General features: G+C 34.4%; 1 protein-coding gene across 5 annotated transcripts in view; it reads left to right on the plus strand.

Annotated features, from left to right (window-relative positions):
- Window positions 1-22,294, plus strand: part of ZNF280D (zinc finger protein 280D) — a 140,439-nt gene that overhangs the window by 102,335 nt on the left and 15,810 nt on the right. For all 5 annotated transcript variants that reach the window (XM_044231560.1, XM_044231559.1, XM_044231558.1 and 2 more), the window contains one exon: window positions 12,333-12,378. In XM_044231560.1, coding sequence (XP_044087495.1) covers window positions 12,333-12,378 — 46 coding nt within the window. The remainder of the gene's footprint in view (window positions 1-12,332; window positions 12,379-22,294) is intronic.

Here is a 22,294-nt window from a genome sequence, read left to right on the forward strand (position 1 = left end):
AACTGTATTTTTCCCCTAATTATACTGCCTTATACTAACTGCAGTATGGTTCATCTCATATTTTCAGTCCACCTTTCTGGTTTTGAGGTCCTTCTGCAGCCTCACTCTAGTCATTTTGTTATTTGACTACCTGAAGGAGTTGACTTTCTTCTGCAAACTTGGAGACGCTACTGTGCATCTCCTATTCTATGTCACTTCTTCAAATACAGAAACGTACTGTTTTTAATCCTCCACACTGAAAAATATCTGTACCACTGTGAAGTACGGTGTCGTAAAAGGAGTGCAGCTTTGGAATAAGGCAGTCCTAGGTTTAAATCCTAGTTGGGTGTCTATCCAGCTTGTTGAGCCTCAGCTTCCTCATCAGTGAAAGGTCCGTAATTAAAGTCTGTGCAGGGTAGTTTTAAGAAATAGAGATTAGGTATGGAAATTAAATTAGTTAAATTATTAAATAATTGAAGGTATTTAGTTAAATAATTAAAATTACTTAGCATTGGCCTGACAAAAAGTACTTAATAACTGTGTGTTGTTGCCATGGCTGCTTCAGCTACTGCTGCTGTCACTACTACTACTATGATGGCTCTTCCTGTTCCTGCTCCAGCTGTTACTGCTATTACTGCTGTTAATACTGCAATTACCTCTACTACTGATGACAGAAGACCCTGGGAATGGCCTATCAGTGGCACCTTCTCGTCACTGAGAGTTTTAATGCAATCCATCTGCACTGTAGTTATTTGAAATTTTGGCTTACAGTTTCCAGGTCATGCAGTCCATTGCTATCGACTGCCGCACGGATGGCTCTTCACTGCAGGGCTTCAGTCTCATGTGTCTGATGTATTCTCCTGTGTCAGATCGAGCTAGAGACTATGAAATAATGTTCTTGTTTGAAACCAGTACATAATACTCTCTGTTGAAGAGGAAAACAATCCTTTTGAGCTTATAGAAACCCCTTTTTAAAGAACACTTTTATTTTATTTTATTTTATTTTTTTAAAGATTTTATTTATTTATTTGACAGAGAGAAATCACAAGTAGACAGAGAGGCAGGCAGAGAGAGAGAGGGAAGCAGGCTCCCTGCTGAGCAGAGAGCCCAATGCGGGACTCGATCCCAGGACCCTGAGATCATGACCTGAGCCGAAGGCAGCGGCTTAACCCACTGAGCCACCCAGGCGCCCCTAAAGAACACTTTTAAAATTATTACCATGCATTCACTTTCTGACTTAGTCAATGTTACTAGTCTTATGGAAATGTGTGATTCTGCCAATTAGCAGTACTAACGTGGTGATTCCTTTTGTAGACCTTTGAAATGATTTTAAAAATTGCTTTTCTCAGGTGTTAGATCATAATTCAATCATGGAATTGTACTTTTCTATTTGTTTCACCCTTATTTCTATTTTCTTCTTCCTCTACCTTCTCCAGTACATCTATCTGAGTATATTAATTATAATAGAATAGAAGCAAAATTTTAGGTTTTGCAAAGTTTTTTTTTCTTTTTCTTTTTTAAAAAATTTAAATTTTAGTTAGTTTACATAGAGAGCAATACTGGTTTCAGGAGTAGCATTGTGTGATTCATCACTTACATGCAACACCCAGTGCTCAAACAAGTGCCCTCCTTAATACCTATCACCCATCTAGCCCATCCCTCCACCCAACTCCCTCCATCAACCCTCAGTTTGTTATCAACTGTTAAGAGTCTCTTACGGTTTGTTTCCCTCTCTCCTTTTTTCCTTCCCTTCCCGTTTGTTCACTTGATTTCTTCCTTACATTCCTCATATGAGTGAAATCACATAGTATTTGTCTTTATCTGATTTACTCATTCACTTAGCATAATACACTTTAGCTCCATCCACATTGTTGCAAATGGCAAGATTGTATTCTTTTTGATGGCTAGTAATATTCCATTATATATATATATATATGTCCTTCTTTATCCAGTCATCAGCTGATGAACATTTGGGCTCTCTCCATAGTTTGGCTATTATTGGTAATGCTGCTATAAACATCAAGGTGCATGTACCCTTCATATCTTAATTTTTGTACCCTTTGGGCAAATACCTAGTAGTGCAATTGCTGGGTCATAGAGTAGTTCTATTTTTAACTTTTTGAGGAACCTCCATACTATTCTCCAGAATGGCTGCCCCAGGTTGCATTCCCACGAACAGTGTAAAAGGATTCCCCTTTCTCTGCATCCTTGCCAACACCTGTTGTTTCTTGTGTTGTTAATTTTAGCCATTCTGACAGGTTTGAGGTGATAGCTTATCTTGTTTTTGATTTGTATTTCCTTGATGATGAATGATGTTGAGCATCTTTTCATGTGTATGCTGGCCATCTGGATGTCTTCTTTGGAAAAATATCTGTTCATGCATTCTGCTCATTTCTTAACTGGATTATTTGCTTTTTTGGATGTTGAGTTTGATAAGTTCCGTATAAATTTTAGATACTAACCCTTTGTCAGATATGACATTTACAAATATCTTCTCCCATTTTGTAGGCTTTTAGTTTTGTTGCTTCCTTCTCCATGCAGAGGTTTTTTTATTTTGGTGAAGTTACAGTAGTTTATTTTTGCCTGCCTCTGGCGATGTGTCCAGTAAGAAATTGCTGCAGCTGGGGTCAAAGAGGTTGCTGCCTATGTTCTCCTCTAGGGTTTTTATGGTTTCCTGTCTTACATGTAGGTCTTTCATCCATTTTGAATTTATTTTTGTGTAACACAGTGGTCCAGTTTCATTCTTCTGCATGTTGCTGTCTAGTTTTCCAAACATTGTTTGTTGAAGAAACTTTTTTTCTGTTGGATATTCTTTCCTGCTTTGTTGGAGATGAATTGACCATATAGTTGTGGATCCATTTCCAGGTTTTATCTTCTGTTCCATTGATCTGTGTGTCTGTTTTTATGCTAATACCATACTGTCTTGATGACTACAGCTTTCTTTGTAATATAGCTTGAAATCCGGAATTGTGATAGCTCCAGCTTTCGTTTTCTTTTTCAAGATTCGTTTGGTTTTTCAGGATCTTTTGTGGTTCCATGCAAATTTTAGGATTGTTTGTTCGAGCTCTTTGAAAAATGCTATCAGTATTTTGATGGGAATTGCATTAAAGGTGTAGATTGCTTTGGGTAGTATAGACATTTTAACAATGTTTGTTTTTCCAATCCATGAGCATGGAATGTTTTTCCATTTCTTTGTGTCCTCTTCAACTTCTCTCGTCACTGTTTTTATAGTTTTCTGAATACAGATCTTTTACCTCTTTAGATAGGTTTATTCCTATCCAAAACCAGTATCTTACTGCAATTGCCAAATGGGATCAGTTTCTTTTTCTGATTTCTTATTGGTGTACAGATTCGCAACATTTTTGTATGGAAGTTTTATATCCTGCGACTTGCTGTATTCATAGATTGAGTCAAGTTATAGCAATTTTTTCATGGAGTCTTTCACATTTTCTGCGGTATCCTGTCATCTGCAAATAGTGAAAGTTTGACTTCTTCTTGCTGATTTGGATGCCTTCTATTTCTTTTTGTTGTCTGATTGTTGAGACTGAAACTTCTAGTACTATGTTAAATAGTAATGGTGAAAGTGGACATCCTTGTCTTGTTCCTGACTGTAAGGGAAAGGCTTTCTGTTTTTCCTCACTGAAGATGATATTAGCTGTAGGATTTCATATAAGGCTTTTATGATGTTGAGGTATGTTTCATCTATCCCTACACAAGGTTAATTTTCTTGACAGAAAGTTTAGGTTAGAAAGATATTTCCCTCTAACATATCATAGATATTTCCCTCTAACATACTATGAGTCCATAGTAAATCCATAAAGTGTCAAACTTGGAAAACTGGGCTACTTAACCAGTTGTCTCTTTTATTGATTAAATCAAACATCCTGAAAGCCACAATTTGAAGTGATTATAAAAGTTGGTCTAGTTCTCTCAACTTACCTCCAAGTTTGTTCTTAGCAAAGTACAATGGGAGGACACTGACTGAAGTCAAAATATCAGTTCAAGACACATCTCTCTCACTAATTTTATGTTCATATTACTTCAGTTTCTTCATTTTTGAAATGCAATTAAAAATAATCTTGGGTGGCTGTCAGTAAAGCTTCCAACTTGAGCTCCACATGGGCATGGAGCCTGCTTAAGATTCCTTCTCTCCTTCTGCCCTCCCCCACCAATTTACATGCATGTGTGCTCTCTCTAATAATAATCTCTACACTGTTGTTTAGAAGATTTAAAAAATGTAGAATATTTTACAAATAAAAATTTTTGTTATATTGTGTTAAATACCCTTAATTTAAAGAGTACTAGGAAGGAATGAAAACAGAACTGACTTTCCTTGAAACTGAGTTCCTCTGTCTTATTTCAGAATGGCTAGAGTTTTATACTTAGCACCAGCTGTAACTGCATAGCTCTTTAATAGTGTAATATAAATAACCCTTCCATATATCCCTTGACCCAGAACATTGATTCCTTGCCTTTTGTGTGCAAGACTCCATATCAAGTGCTAGAAATGGAAATATGAATAAGACATGGTTCATGCCATCAGAGTAATTACAGAATAAGGCAGTCAGAATTGTAGACACTGAATCCGTATCTTCACAGGGCCCAATGAGTTAAACACTAATACCATGTATATATTACATTATGTGATTTTTGTGAAATGCTATACCAGTAGAGAATCTGGACTTGTTTCCAAAGACAAATATCAGTATTATATCATTCTAAACTATACCAGTAAGTCATTAATTATCTTTTGTAACTGTAAGCAGTAAGTAAACTCTTTTAGAAGTAGAATGGCAACATTTTTAATAAGTTTTACATTTAAGAATACTATTTCTCTTCAAAAATGTTTACTTCCATTGAATACTAATGATCGTTGAAGAATATGTAAGAAGTCATTCCATTATTTCCCTGTGAAATTCTGAAATTATTTGAACGAATTAGTCATTCTGAACATAATCTAAGTTGGAGAATCTTAAGTATTCAAAATGGTCAGTGTCTTCATTTCATATATTTGATTTAGCAGGAAAAAAACAGATGAAAAAACATCTGTGAGATATGCAGAATTTATTTGGGGCTTGTTTCCTTCTCTAAACTAAAAAAATTTTTATTTGAGTATAGTTGACACACAATGTTACATTAGTTTCAGATGTACAACATATGGTGATTCAATTTCTCTGTATGTTATGCTGTGCTCACCAGAAGTGTAGCTGCCATCTGTCACCAGACAACATTATTGCAATATCATTGGCTGTATTTTTCATGCTGTACCTTTTATTTCTATGACTTATTCCTTTGATAATTGGAAGCCTGGATCTCCCACTCCCCTTCACCCATTTTGCCCATTCCCCATCCCATTCCCCTCTAGCAACCATTAATTTGTTCTCTGTATAGGTCTGATTCTGCTACTTGCTCATTTTCCTTTATTCATTTGTTTTTTAGATTACACATATGAATGAAATCATACAGTATTTGTCTTTCTCTGACTTATTTCACTTAGCCTAGTACCCTTTAGGTCCATCCATGTTGTCACAAGTGGTAAAATCTCATCCTTTATGGCTGTGTAGGATTCTTGTGTGTGTGTGTGTGTGTGTAACCCCTTCATTATCCATTCTATATTGGTGGATACTTGGTTTGCTTCCATATCTTTGGTGTTATAAATTATGTCCAATGAACATAGGGATACATACATCTTTTCAAATAATGTTTTTGTTTTCTTTGGGTAAATAGCCAGTGAAATTAGTGGATCATGTGGTAATTCTATTTTTAAATATTTTGAAGAACCTTTATACTGTTTTCTTTTTTTTTTTAATAGTTTATTTATTTATTTGACAGACAGAGATCACAAGTAGGCAGAGAAGCAGACAGAGAGAGAGGAGGAAGCAGGCTCCCCACTGAGCAGAGAGCCCAATGTGGGCCTCTGATCCCAGGACCCTGGGATCATGACCTGAGCTGAAGGCAGAGGCTTTAACCCACTGAGCCACCCAGGCGCCCCTTCATACTGTTTTCCACAGTGTCTGTACCAATTTACATTCCCACCAGCAGTGCACAAGGGTCCCTTTTTTTCTGCATATCAACACTTATTCTTTCCTCTCTTTCTGATTTTAGCCATTATGACAGGTGTTAAGGTAACATCTCATTGTGGTTTTGGTTTGCATTGCCCTGATGATGAGTGATATTGAGTATCTTTTTATGTGACTGTTTGTCTTCTGTATGTCTGCTTTGGAAAAATGTCTGTCTCTTCAGGTTCTCTGCCCATTTTTTAATTGGATTATTTTGTTTGTGTGGAGTTGTGTAAGTTATTTATATATTTTGAATATTAACCTTTTGCCAGATACATCATTTGTAAATATTTTCTCCCATTCAGTAGGTTGTCTTTTTTTGTTTTGTTGATAGTTTCCTTCACTTAATAAAAAACGTTTTATTTTAATAGAGTCCCAGTTGTTTATTTTTGCTTTTGTTTCCCTTGCCAAAGGAGACCTATCCAGAAAAATATTGCAATGGCCAATGTCAGAGAAATTACTGCCTGTGTTCTCTTAAGGGTTTTATATGGTTTGGGGTCTCATACTTAGGTCTTTTTTTTTTTTTAATTTAACAGGTAGAGTTTTATGATTCATCAGTTGCATATAATAACCAGTGCTCACTCCATCAAGTGCTCTCCTTAATGCCCATAACCCAATTATCCCTTCCTCCTACTCAGCATCCCTGCATGCAACCCTCAGTTTGTTTTCTAGAGTTCAGCATCTCTTATGGTTTGCCTTCCTCTCAATTTTCATCTTATTTTATTTTTCCTTCACAGTTAGATCTTTAATCCATTTTTAATTTATTTTTCTGTATGGTGTAAGAATGTGGTCTAGTTTCGTTCTTTTGCATGTAGCTGTCCAGTTTTTCCAACACTGTTTATTGAAGAGACTGTCTTTTCTTCACTGAATATTCTTGTCTTCCTCTGTCATAGATTAATTGACCATATAAGCATGGGTTTATTTCTAGGCTATCTTTTCTAATCCATTGATTTATGTATCTGTTTTTGTAGCAATACCATACCATTTTGGTTTGTAATAGATCTTGCAGTCTGGAATTGTGATTACCTCCAGCTTTTTTGTTCTTTCTCAGGATAGCATTGGCTCTTCAGGGAGTTTGTGGTTCCCTTTTCCAAACTTTTGAAATCTAACTGATTTCAGAAATAGTGGGAGATCATGCCCTTAGACTTGTCTCATCCTACCACAGGCATTAATATCTCAAACCAAATCTTGAGTAATTCTAAAATAGTTTTTCCTTTTAAAAGTGGATGCAACATATTTGTCCCTGGTATATAATTGCAAGACAATAGGTAGGAGCAGTGTGTCAAAATATGGTGGTTTCTGGCAGTTTGGACTTCTTTGATATCTGTTAAACAGAGAATGATGGGAGACCCAGTGAAATGGAAAGACAAATGAAACTTTAGTGCAGTTCTTCATTTACGGTACACCGTGCCAACTTCTGCCAGGGATTCTAGGGTTACTGCCATTTTTTTCAGTCTTCTGGTCCTGATAGTATTTGCTTGTATATTATAAATTAAATATCCAGGGCTAATTCAACATTGCCAACAAAATAACAAAATAGACTCCCTAGTTTGGCATTAAAATCTTCTGCCTCCACTGATGGTCTTATTTTTTCTGCTTCAAATTTTCACACTCAAATATTTTGTTTCTCTTGATTCCTGTCTCTAATCAATTCTATCTAGAATGATTTTATACTCTATCTTGCCTAACTTTAGATCATACCTAGGTGTTCAGAAATGGGTAGATAATTTTGTATGAGACCAAATAGGGCTGGTCCTAACAAGAGTGGCCCTGCAATCAAAATTAATGGATTGTGTTTGGAAGTTGGGGGAAGTATCACAGGAAAATCTCAAAATACGGAAGATATCTAAGTGGTAATAAACTTTAAGGGCTGTGTGCTACACTCTCAAGTAGATTCTGGACAATAAGGGTGACTCCCAACTCCACCATGTCAATAATAATAACTAACATTTATTGACCACATGTAATGTGCCAAACACTCTTCTAAGTGTTTTACATTTATTCATTCATTTAATTCTCACAAACTAATGAGATATACACTGTTAAGAGTCCCAATATATGGATATTAAATCCTCTGAGGTGCAGATAAGTAATTTGCTCATGATTGCATAGCTTCCAGGTAGAGGGCCTCAGTTTAAATTATAGCAGTCTGTCTTCAGAGACCAAACTAATACATACTGTACTCTATTGCTTCTCTGGTTGTATTTGTGGTTACAGATGTACTTCCTGCCTTGTTATGATTGGCTGAGGAACTAGATGGCACTGAGCTTCGGTGGATTTTCACAGGAGAGTAGGCAGCAACTGACAAACCTGTAACATTGGGACCAGAATCTAGTTTCCCAGTCTTAGAGCAGTAGGTCTATGATGTATGGGCAATAGGACATTTTCAGCAAACAATGGCATGGATTGGTCTATTCATAAGATTAATTTGGCAATGATAACTCAGCATGTTTGAGAGTGGAAAACATCCAGAAGCAGAGAGATCAGTTAAGCTTTTTCACTTTTCCTGGCATAAGGGAGCCTGATTCACAGGGAAGGAATTGGTTGTGAAGAAATGTGGTGGAAATTTGAAGTAGAGCTGTCACTTTTAATCCTGGTTCTGTTACTTAATAGATTTATTACTTCAGCATGGTTAGGCCTCATATTTTTCTCATCTACAAGATGGGGGCAGCTGGCCAATCTCTTGGGACTCAATTCTAATTCTAATATATTGTGATATTTCTGAATTGAATTGCTGATTGATTGAAATAAATAGTAATACAAATGGGGGGATAAAGCTCTGAATGATGACGCTGGGGTTCTCTATTGAGAAGTGATGGTTGGAATTTTTCCTTAAGGGTGAGAATAATAAGACTGAGCCGGTCTGAGTGGTAAATATTTTACCACTTTAATGTTCTTTTAAATGTTCTTTTTCCAGTTGGTACTTATATTCTTTTGGTTTTACCTTGTTAATCATCTCCCTAAACCTTCCTCTTCTCCACTGACACTGCTTCTACTTTGCTTAAGACAGTCATTAGCTGTCTCTTCTCTGGGCTTCCTGAGTGGAGCTTACCCTCTTCTAATACTCCCCTTGGTCTTTCAGATACACATCATCATACTTTCCTGTTAACTTAGCTCAAACACTATATCCTGGCAATCAAGATCTTTCCTGAAGTTGCCCTTGCTATCTCTTCAATTGCATATTTGACTACTCTCCTTTGTTCCTACATTACAGTCATATTAGACCACTCAGGTTCTCATAACACTCTTGACTTGTTTCATAATTCTTTGCTTTTGCTCTGCCTTGAATCTCCTCCCTTTGCTTTACTCCTGCTCTTCTTGCGAAACCAGGTTTACTACAGTATATTCACTGCTTCCTTGCATCTTTCCCTTTTGTAGAGGCTTAGTCCTTTGAACAGCCATTCCATCGTATAGATGTTTATCTCGCCGCTTTTTTTTTTTAAAACACTTTTCTCAATTCCATAAACATCTGCTTCAACATGTTTCCTTGATGATGAACTCCTTGATAGGAGGAACTGTGTCTTAAATTTGGACTAGAACTCTTAGCACAGTACCTGATGTATGTGCAACCCAGTAAGTGCTTAGCTCAGTTACCCTTTCCATGTATCTGTTAACACCTCTCAGAACAAATGATCAGAAATGGTACACTAGATGTTTTACTATAATTAAGTAGTTTGATGATTACTATCTTAAATTTAATCTTGATTTTTTTTTTTAATTTATTTGACAGAGATAGCAGGTAGGCAGAGAGGTAGGCAGAGAGGTAGGCAGAGAGAGAGGAAGGGAAGCAGGCTCCCTGCTGAGCAGAGAGCCTGATGTGGGGCTCCATCCCAGGACACTGGGATCATGACCTAGCGGAGGGCAGAGACTTTAACCCACTTAGCCACCCAGGCATCCATAATCTTGAATATCTTAAGTAGAAGATCTTGAATGATTGGCTTTCCTACTGGCTTATGCAACTTTTCAGCTTTTTTAGTATGCTTACAAATATTCTTAAATTGAAGATTACATTTTAAAAATCAACACTGAATTTGGGGGCTTTTAAATGTTATTAGAAGGACAGAATATGGCCTGGCTAAAATGAATCTGAATGACTTTCCCTTTATAGCTTTTCCCTTTACCCCATGGTATGTGTGTCGTATGAATGAAACCTCAAAAGAAACCTCAGAATAACACACTAATGTAGTTAATGCAGGATTATTTTACATGTAGCCTTGGATTAGTTATGTGACTGCAGAAAAATGCAAGAAGGAGTGTTTATGTCCTTTATCAGAAAGATCTGTTTCAGTAGGTTCAAATACAGAAGAAAAGTAATTTACTTGCAATCTTGATCTGTAATCATTTTGAAATTGATCACCAATCTTTCTGTTCTCTTTACACTGAAATTTTAGTGTTTGTTTTAAATGTTGTACTACATTTTTCTATTAAAAAATTATTGCAACATTTACAGGTGAAAAGTATAATTATCTAATAGCAGGTCTTTAGCTCAGAACTTTGAGCTTAGCAAATTTCACTGTCTTCTGCCAAACAATTGAATATCTTAAATGAGGACTATTTCAGCAGGTATCTTTAATGAGTAAGAATTACAGGTAAGAACGCTTTTTTCTTTTCTATTAGTGTTAATGGTATGTTAGTAGTTGTGTTAAAATTTGTTCATCTTTTTGATTTGTTAATCCTAAAATATGCTTTTGTAGTTACAAAAATGTAGTGTACATTTTAGTGATGAATTTTTAACTCTGAATTTTTTTCTCAGTAAAATTTTATATAGTGTACTTTTTGAATTTTTTAAATATTTGTTTACTTAAATATTTCACTGGTTATTATAATTCTGTTCCATAAATAGGATACCAATGTGGTTAAAGCCCCAAAATAAGATTGGTATCCTAGTCCTCTTAGTGCAAATTATTTCAATAACTTTTTTTGTTCTCATCTACCAGTTTCTTAAAGATGAAGAGTAATAAAAAAAACTCTGTCTCTAACCTGTTTTGCAGAGATAGTGAGAGGCCTTAGTTTCTCCAATTGAAATACCAGCAGTAATATTAACACATGCTTAATAGCTTTCATTTTAATTGTTGCTTAAAATCAGTTTATTGGAACAGCCATATGTGAAAAATTATTAGCATGGTAATGTTTCTTTTATAAGAATGTAAGGTTGAACTTTGATAATATTTTCAACCATAAACTTGACAGGGAAATTCTCTTATAAAATATTTTTAAACTTCTTTTTGACCAGTTTGTTTCAGTTTTTCAAATTGAGTTTAAAATTTTTAACTGCTTAGAAATAAAAATCAGTTGTAATATACAAATTTATTTCAAAACTTCATTACTCCAGTGTCTACTTTTTGTTTCTTCACACTAATTCTTCATGTTTTCATATGACTTTATACATGTTATTCTTAAGACTATCATTTTCCTGTGTAAATCTATCCTACTTTAGGTCTTCATTTCTGTACATGAAATTTAAGTCAATATAGTTGTTACTTAATATTAAATATATTAATCTTTAAGTATAGTTCTAAGCCTTCATAAAGTAATGAATCACTTAACTATTAATGGCATTTCAGATCAGGTAGGCACTTGACTTAGGTAGTTTAAAATTGAGTTTAATATAATCAGTAGATAGTATTTCGTTATCAGCAGTTTCTAAAAGATCTTTTGGGAAAGATAGGTTTTATATTAGATTATTTTAGAGATGGCATATGCCTTTCTTAATGTAGTAAGTTACAATTTTTCTATTTTTAGAAACCAGGTTTTAAAAAGTTGTAGTTAATATTTGAGCTATGCTTATGAAGGTTCTTAAGAGACTATATCTTTAAGAATTAGAAATTATTTCTGTGATTTTGCTACCTTAATTGTAATAAATATCAAAATAGCATTATATTGAATTTCACAGTAGATAAAATTTCTCTTCTCTCACTTTTTAAGCTCTATAATAGTAAATATTTATGCATATTATATATATTAAGCATACAACCTTTTATTTCTTAAAGAGTAATTCTTTTTTTGGAATGATTTTACTAATATGTCTTTTATTTATAATTGTATTTAACATAGAGAAAAATTCTTAAGTGCTCTTGTTTTTAGAAAAGAAGGAAATACATGCCTGTATTGATTTCTTTAGCACGTTTATTGAATCTGCTGTTTATTTTTCCCTTAATATTTATAAAGGTCATTTACAATTCTACATTATTTTAAATTCACATCATAATTATTTTAAGCATGCAGAAAAGAAGTGTTGCATATTTTCCATTGTAAATATAAAATAAAGTATTCAATACTTATTTTGTTTTCAAGATTAAAAAATGAAGCTCCCACTAAGGAACAAGAACCTGTGTCTGAGGTAAATTTTGTTTTACCTGTACCTTAAAGCTTGAATATGTGAAAATATTACTGGTTTAATTTTTAAAACATTTCAGTTCATTGTGCATAATAACAATTATTGGCATGTTACCAGGAAAAAATAAGATTTGTTTTTTTGTTATCATTAGATATAAAAATATCTAACCTTAAGCAAAATTCTAAACTGTTTCTGTTTTTATAAAAGCATCATATATTTCACTTGTCTGTTTTTTAGCTCAACTAGTGAGTTAATGGAGATAAGTTTATTATTTAAAAATCCTGAAATCAATAAAATGTCAAACAGTTTACACACTGGAAAATTAATCTTTCCAGATGATTTTATTTTCTGGGCTGCCAGGAAAATTTAATACTTAAAATAGAAATATTTCAAGGGTACCACGTGGCTGTCGGTTAAGCATCTGACTCTTGGTTTCTGCTCAAGTCACAATCTCATCAGTCATGAAGTTGAACCCCCTGTAGAGGTCCTTGCTCAGCAGGGAGTCTGCTTGAGATTCTCTCTGCCCCTCCCCCCACTGCACTTTTTCTCTTTTTAAAATAAATAAATCTTGTTTAAAAAATATTTTGACTATATATTAAATGTGTTTTTACTGTCTTAAACAGGCACTCTGAATAAAATACTTGGGGTTATCCTATAAATGTTATTTACTGGGCAATCTAATGGTGTATGTAGAAATAGCTTTTTGTTTGTTTTTTAGGGTGTGGGTTTTTTTTTTGTAGAAATAGTTTTGTTCAAGTACATGGTTTCTCGATGTCAGTTTTTTTAATTCTACAAAATATTCCATATCTCTGAGTATGCTCAGAGATGCATGAGGCAGGTTCAGCATTTATCTTTTGAACAGCATTTCCATACCAAACAGTGAATAAGTGAAACTAGCAGAACTTAGCCACTTTCTTCCAAGCAGCTTTCTTCTACACCATAGAAAGTTTTCTTTTGTTAGAAAGGTTTTTAACTACAAATAAGTTTAATAGATACGGGATTTTTTGGTTATATGATAATTTTTTTTTTTAAGGTTTTGTTTATTTATTTGAGAGAGAATAAGAGCATGAGCAGGGGGAGGGTGAGGGTAGAAGGCCTAGGGAAGCAGATTCCCTGCCGAGCAGAGAGCCCGACCAAGGACTTGATGCATGCCTCATCCCAGGACCCTGGGACCATGACCTCTGCCAAAGGCAGACACATAACTGACTGACTCACCCAGGCGCCCTAGTTATGTGATTATTTTTGAATGGATTTTGGTAGTTTGTGGTTTTTAATATTGAATTTATCTATATAAACTTGTTTGTACTATTCCATTAATCTTTTAATGTCTTAAGGTCTGCAGTGATAATTCTCTCATTCATTCCTGATGTTAATAGTTTGTGGGTTCTTTTTTCCTGTGGTTGTCATGTTTTACTTTTACATAGGTTATAAAGACAGAATACAGTGTTACCGTTTTTGCTTTAGATAGTTATTTTTTAGAGCAGTTAAAAACTTGAAAAAATAATTTTATATTCAACTTTCTTTTTACCATGTCCAGTGCTCTTTATTTCCTTGTCAGCTCTCCATTTCTGTCTAATCCCACATTCCTTTTGCCTTAACAACTTCCTTTGATATATCTTATGTTGCAGATCTACTGATAATTAATTCTTCTATGCCTTTTTCATTTAAAAATATATTTTTCATTTTTGAAAGATATTTTTTGGTGAATATGGACTTTTGGGTTGACAGTTTTATTTTCCTTCAGCGGTTTAAAGAAGTCATTTTGTTTTCTCTTGGTTTGCCTATTTTCTGACAAAATGTCTTACCATAATTTTGATCTTTGTTTCCTATACGTATATAATGTGTTGAATTTTTTCGTTCCCCTCAAGATTTTATAGTTCTCATCAGTTTGAGCAAGATGTGTCTAAGTCTGGTTTGTTCATATGATTACCTATATGTTTATCTATTTATTTATTTGGGGTGTTTATCCTGATTGGTGTTCTTTGAGCTGTCCCATATCTTCTACTTCTGGGATTCCAATTTCCTAAATACTATACCATTTGATGTTAACACCTATTCTTAGATGCCTTGTTTTAGTATCCACCGTATCCCCCATGTACTTTTTTTGTGTTTTATTTTTTTTTATTTTTTTTCCCCAATTTATTTATTTTCAGAAAAACAGTATTCATTATTTTTTCACCACACCCAGTGCTCCATGCAAGCCGTGCCCTCTATAATACCCACCACCTGGTACCCCAACCTCCCACCCCCCCGCCACTTCAAACCCCTCAGACTGTTTTTCAGAGTCCATAGTCTCTCATGGTTCACCTCCCCTTCCAATTTACCCAAATTCCCTACTCCTCTCTAACGCCCCTTGTCCTCCATGCTATTTGTTATGCTTCACAAATAAGTGAAACCATATGATAATTGACTCTCTCTGCTTGACTTATTTCACTCAGCATAATCTCTTCCAGTCCCGTCCATGTTGCTACAAAAGTTGGGTATTCATCCTATGTTGGGTGATTTCTGTCTGTTAACCTATCTTCAGTTTCACTGATTCATTTTTTCATTTGTGTCAGATCTGCTGATGAGCCCATCAAAGGCATTTTTCATCCCTGTCATTGGGGTTGTTTGTTTTTTCCCCTAGCATTTCCATTGATTCTTACAGTTTCTGACCCTCTGCTAAAATTACCATTCTGGTCATGCATGTTGTCCTCCTTTTTTCACCAAAACATTTAACATATTAATAATAGTAATTTAAAATTTTCTGTCTGATACTTCCAGTAGTGGAGTCATATCTGAGTCTGATTCTGCTGATTGCTTTGTCTCCTGACAGTTCATTTTCCCCCTTGCGTTTTTGTGTTATACGATGTTTGGTTGAAAGCCAGAAATTATATGGAAGACTGAGATAAAGAGGATTTGTATCTGAAAAGTGGGCATACCGTTTCTTATGTTAGGTCATTACTGTGAGATTTGATTTCACCTAGTGAGTTGATCTGAGTTTTGGCTTTCTTGTTGCTATAGTTACCCTCCGTGTACTACCAGGTTCAATACCTGTAGTATTTCTTTGTGCTGAGGGTGGGAGTTATGTTACTGAAGGATTTTTCCCTCAGGATTCTTGTTTCATACTCAGCTTTAGCTCTTCCTGTGAGACTGAGGCTTAAAGGGTGTGTCTTTATAAATCTACCCTTGCCTTTCCTCCATCAGTACTGTTATTCCTTGTTATTTGGTGTTTGTTAGCCTGGAGGTGGGTGGTGGGAAGTGAGTGGGAACTGGTGTAGCCTCATTCTTAAGCTGGTTCTGTGTTTTGGGTCTTGAGAGTAGGATTTTTTCCTTCTATCCCCTAGTCAGTCAGTTCCTGTGCCCTAGGGGCAATAGGGTTTGCCTCTCTTCTTTCCAAATATGTAAAGGCATAGACATTAAGAAATTCTATGAGTCCATAATTACATCATATCATCTATTGATTCTTTCCTGATATATTCATAGTTGATTAAAATAAATCATCAAACTCTTACTTTCCTTTGATTGTCCTGTTTCATCTGTGTCAAATGAAGCCACCTTTATACAAAAACCAAATTTCTTAAGCTTATTTTTTGTTAAAAGAAAAAAAACTTTACACTAAAAATTTAGCAAGCCATAAGTAATTAAAGGAATGCCTTATTGAATGGAAGGCCACATAGACCAATTTTGGTCCAGATGTTTATTTCAAGAATATATGTGATGTGGATAGTTATTTGAATAGATGTAGGTACTTATTTTAGGTACACCTCTGATAGGATGAATAGCTTGAGTTAGTCTTCAAGATTTTGATCAGGTACAGTGTACTGGAATTGTTAGCATGCCCAGGTAGGATTTTCCTGGTATCACTTTTTTTCATTTCTATAGTTTTACATTTTCTCTTAAAATTAATGGGGCGCCTGGGTGGCTCAGTGAGTTAAAGCCTCTGCCTTCGGCTCAGGTCATGATCCTGGGGTCCTGGGATCGAACCCCACATCGGGCTCTCTGCTCAGCAGGGAGCCTGCTTCCCTTCCTCTCTCTCCGCCTGCCTCTCTGCCTACTTGTGGTCTCTGTCAAATAAATAAATAAAATCTTTTAAAAAAATAATTCCTTTCATGTATTATATTATAGTTGGAAGCCATACGATTTAGTGGCTTCTAACATAGCTTCTGTTCTGCTGCTGAGTGTATTCTATATACTGCAACAATCTGTTGCTATTGTTCCCTAACTAAATATATGCCCTGGATCTTCCCCTCCAATTTCAGGTTTAGTGAAATTTCATTATAACACAGGTAGGGATAACAGAGAGGAGTCAGGTACAGATGCTTTTCTTTCTTTCTTTTTTTCTTTTTAACTTTTAATTTAAATTCCAGTTAGTTAACATACAGTTAGTGTATTATTAGTTTCAGGTGTATAAGATAGTGATTCAAGATGTCCATATAACATCCAGGGCTCATCATAGCAAGTACACTTCCTAATCCCCATCACCTAATTTACCCATCCCTCCACCCAGTTCCACTCTGATAACCATCACTTTGTTCTTTCTCATTAAGAATCTATTTCTTGGTTTGATTCCCTCTTGTTCCCCCACCTTTGGTCATTTCTTTTGTTGACTAAATTCTACATATGAGTGAAATCATATGGTGTATATCTTTCTCGGACTAACTTATTTTGCTTAGCATAATACTCTCTAGCTCCATCCATATATTGTTGTAAATGGCAAGATTTCATTATTTTTCATGGCTGAGTAATATTTTATATATTTATTTTATATAATATATAACAATATATAATATATTAGAACAAATTATAATATTATAAGTATATAAATGCCATATATATATATATATCACATCTTCTTTATCCATTCATCAATGACACTTGGGCTGTTTGCATTATTTGGCTACTATGGATTATGCTGTTATAAACATCAGGGTGCACATATCCCTTTGAATTTGAACTAGTATTTTGTATTCTTTGGGAGATAACTGGTAGTACAGTTGCAGGATCAGAGGGTAGTTCTATTTTTAACTTTTTGAGGAACTTCCATACTGTTCTCCACAGGGGCTGCACCAGTTTGCATTCCCACCAGCAGTGCAAGAGGATTCCCCTTTCTCCATATAGCTGTTGTTTTCTTGTGTTGTTGATTTTAGCCATTCTGATAGGCCTATGTGATATCTCATTGTAGTTTTGCCTTGTATTTTCCTGATGATGAGTGATTTTGAGTATCTTTTCATGTGTCTGCTGGCCATCTGTATGTCTTCTCTGGAAAAATATCTGTTCGTGTCTTCTGCCCCTTTCTGAATTGGATTATTCATTTTTGAGTGTTGAGTTTTAAAAGCTCTTTAAATATTTTGGATACTAACCCTTTATCAGATATGTCATTTTCAAATATCTTCTTCCATTTCATAGGTTGCCTTTTAGTTTTGTTGATTGTTTCCTTTGCTGTGCAGAAGCTTTTTATTTTGATGAAGTCCCAATAGCTTATTTTTGCTTTTGTTTCCCTTGCCTCAGGAGACATCTCTAGAAAGAAGTTGCTATGGCCAGTGTCAAAGGGACTGCTGCCTATGTTCTCCTCTAGAATTTTTATGGTTTCCTATCTCACATTTAGGTCTTTCATCCATTTTGAATTTATTCTTATGTATAATTTAAGATAGTCCAGTTTCATTCTTCTACTTCTTGCTGTCCAGCTTTCCCAACACCATTTGTTGAAGAGACTATCTCTTTTATAGTGGCTATTCTTCTCTGCTTTGTTGAGGATTAATAGACCAAATAGTTGTGGGTTCATTTCTTGGTTTTCTCTTCTCTTCTATTGATCTTTATGTCTGTTTTTGTACCAGTACCATACTGTTTTGATAACTACAGCTTGTAATATAACTTGAAGTCCAGAATTGTGATGCCTCCAGCTTTGCTTCTTTTTTAAAAGATAGCTATGGCTGTTCAGGGTCTTTCATGGTTCCATACAAATTTTAGGATTGTTTGTTGTAGCTCTCTGAAAAATGCTCTCAGTAGTTTGGTAGGGATTGCATTAATGTGTAGATTGGTCTGGGTAGTATAGACATTTTAAAAACATTTGTTCTAATCCATAGTGGCATGTCTTTCCATTTCTTTGTGTCATTTTCAGTTTCTTTCATTGGTGTTTTATAGTTTTCAGAGTACAGATGTTTTACCTCTTTGGCTAGGTTTATCCCTAGGTGTGTTACTATATTTGGTGCATTTGTAAGTGGGATTCATTACTTGTTTTGTCATTATTTCTGGAGATTTTCTCTGATCATTTTTTGCCTTTGTCATTTTTGGTCTTTCCTTCCACTCAAAGAGTCACCATTAGTACGTCTTCTGGGGCTAGATTAGTGGTCACAATCTCCTGTAGTTTTTGTTTGCCTTAGACTCTTTATTTCTGTTTCTATTTTGAATGCTAGCCTTGCTGGATAGAGTATTCTTAGCTGCAGATTTTTTGCATTCAGCACTTTGAGTGTATCATGTCACTTCCTTCTGTCTTGCCAAGTTTCTCTTGAGAAATCTTTAGCTAGCTGGGTCTTCCTTTTGTAAGTTAAGGACTTCTGTCTTGCTGCTTTTAAGATTTATTTTTCTTTATCACCATATTTGCAGATTTGATTACAGTATGTCTTGGTGTTGGCTTGCTTTTCTTTATTTTGATGGGAATTCTCTGTGCTTCCTGGATGTGGATGTGTTTACTTTTCCAAATTTGGGAAGTTTTCAGCTAATATTTCCTCAAATAAATTTGAGGAAATTTTCTCTCTCTGTTCCTGTAATACTAATATTATTATGTTTGATGGAGTCATTGACTTCCCTGAGTCTATGCTCATGTCCCATAATTCTTCTTTCTATTTTTTGTTTATCTTCATCATTTTCCATTATTTTGTCGTCTTTGTCATTAATTCATTCCACTGCTTCTCCTAACCTGCTGTTCCTTGCATCAGCCCTGTTTCCAATCTCATTTATTATATTCTCCATCTCTGATTGATTCTTTTTTAACTCTTATCAGTGTGGCAAGGGTCACCCTGATGTCTTCTATTCTTTTCTCAAGCCCAGTGAATATCCTAATGATTGTTGCTTTAAATTCTCCATCAAGCATATTACTTATATTGTTTCGCTTAAATCTTTGGCCGTGACCTTATCTTGTTCTTTGACTTGGGATAAATTCCTCTGTCTTAACATTTATCTAATTCTCCTGTTATATAATTTTCTGTTGTTTGTACTGTTTGATGTTTTATATTTTTTATACAAATGTTAATATGTACACCTATTTGATTGTTAAATGTTTATTATGTCTAACTGTGTGTATTAATTAAAAATATACTGAAAATGTATATCAAAAATTTTTTTCAAAGTACGGCATCTGCAAAGTCAAGTGATGTATCGTTCAGAAGATGAAAAACACATGCAAAAATTTATCAGAGTTATAGAGCACTGTAACAAGTTAGGTTGGAAAAACACAATTTTCCAGATACTGAAAGTTTTGAAGTCTTTAACATTGACACTCTTAGAATTACTGTGAAATTCAAAGTTAAAAACTTCTCTCTGAATTGTGAGGAAAAGATAAAATATAAAATTTTTCTCCCAAAAAGTAATTATGCCATATTTGTACCTTGCTCAACTCATAATCATAATTTAATATAAAAAAATGCCTCATCTGTCAATTCAAAAATGATTATCTTTTTTACTATTTTAGAAAATATATGTATTTTGGAAGTGGGGTAATTCAACAAGCAGATGGAATATTCTTGTCTATCCCAAAAACAAATGGAAATCACATACAGATATAGGCATTAAGATCAAATGCACTTGAGACACTTTGCATCCAAACTAAAATGTTTATTAAATATGAAAATATTTAATATCAAATGTCAAAATTATGTTGAACTCAAAAGCATCTTCATACAAATATATTAAATTTTTCCACAAATTACCTGTATAGAATGATATTTTGAACAAAGTAGCAAAAGTTAATAAAACTCTACAATCAGAAAAATGACCATAAATAAAACTGTATGCTTAATAAAAGTCCTGTCCCTTTGCTTTTAACAAATGAAAGAAAGTAATTTTAAAAATGTGTTCAGTGAATATGAAACTTGAGCAAGAGATGTAAATATTCACATGAATTTTTTAATTAGACAAAATAAATTAGAAATGCATGAATCAGTGAATGAGAATATTGATAATTATAGGAAGAGTGCTTATTAAATCCACATTAAGATTGTAAATGGGCTAACTTCATATTTGAAATATATATATATGAAAAATTAAATGAAGTGTCTGCAGATTTTGAATTTTTAAGCCAGAAAAAAAGCTATTTTCTATAAATGATATTGATTTACAAAAAGCAGCCACTGACTCTGTCCTAAGAGTTAAGAACAAGTTAAGTTCTATAGAAATTTCATGTAGAATAGGTTATCACAGCATCAACAAATTATAATATTAAATTAAGAAGTGTATTTTGGTCCTCTAAAACTGATTAGCAAAGTGTTAATCAAAATATTAAAATAATACCAGCCACAGTAGCATCCTGTAAAAGATATTTCAGTAAGCTGAAGTTAGTTTTAAATTATTTAAAATCATCACTTGGTCAAGAGAAATTGATAAACATGACAATTTGCTTATTTAAAAACAAGATGGGAAAAGAACTAGGTTTGAAGATACTGATATGCTTGCTTCCTGTAAAGCCAGTAAAATGAAACAATAAATTCTGGTTTTCGTAGAAATGTTTAAACTTAAATTACTTTTTTGAGTTCAGTACACCTACTTTTCACTTTTTCAACTGATGCTTTGAGGAGAAAAAGCATTCTGGGATTCTGGGAAAATGGCAGAGTAGAAAGCACCAGGAATCTATCTTCCCACGGAGACAACAGTTGTACTGGCAGAATCTGTCTGATGTAACTACAGGCATACGTCACAGGTATCACAGCTCTGGCTCCAGACCACTGTAACAAAGAAAATATTGCAATAAAGCAAGTCAAATGAATTTTTTATTTCCTAGTGCATATAAAAGTTATGTTTATGCTGTACGTCTATGTATGTCTATTAAGTATGTAATAACATTGCATCTAAAACAACAATGTATGTTACCTTTATTAAAATAACTCTGTTGCCCAGAAATGCTAACCATCATCAGAACTTTTATGAAGTAATAATATTTTTGCTGGTAAAGGGTCTTGCCTCCGTGTTGATGGCTACTGGCTGATCAATAGAACTTTTTCAAAATTGGAGTCCATCATATTAAACTCTGCCACTTTATCAATGAAGTTGATGTAATATTCTGAATCTTTTGTTGTCATTTCAACAGTCTTTATAGCATCTTCACCAGGAGTAGAGTAGATTTAATCTAAAGAAATCCCTTTTTTTTCATCCGTAAGAAGCAACTCCTCAGCCATTAGTTTTGTCATGAGATAGCAGCAATTCAGTCACATCATCAGGCTCTACTTCAAATTCTAGTTCTCTTGCTGTTTCCACCACACCTGCAGTTATTCTTCCATTAAAGTCTTGAACCCCTCAGTCATTCACAGGGGTTGGAATCAACTTCTTCTAAACTCCCATTCGTGTTGATATTTTGAACTCTTCCCATGAATCATGGATGTTCTTAATGGCATCTAGGATGGTGAATCCTTTCCAGAAGGTTTTCAGTTGACTTTGCATAGATCCATCAGAAGAGCAGCCATAATCTTATGAAATGTATTTTTAAAATAATAAGACTTGAAAGTCAATATTACTCCTTGGTCCAGCGCTATAGGATGGGAGCTGTGTTAACAGGCATGAAAACATCATTGATCTTACTGTACATCTCCATCAGAACTCTTGGGTTACCAGGTACATTGCCAATGAGCAGAATATTTTGAAAGGAATCTTTTTTTTTTTTTTTGCCCCTTAGCAGTAGGTCTCAACAGTGGGCTCAAAACATTTGGTAAACTATGTAATAAACAGTTAG

The sequence above is a fragment of the Neovison vison genome, chromosome 13, assembly GCF_020171115.1.
Source record: "Neovison vison isolate M4711 chromosome 13, ASM_NN_V1, whole genome shotgun sequence".
NCBI lineage: Eukaryota > Metazoa > Chordata > Mammalia > Carnivora > Mustelidae > Neogale > Neogale vison.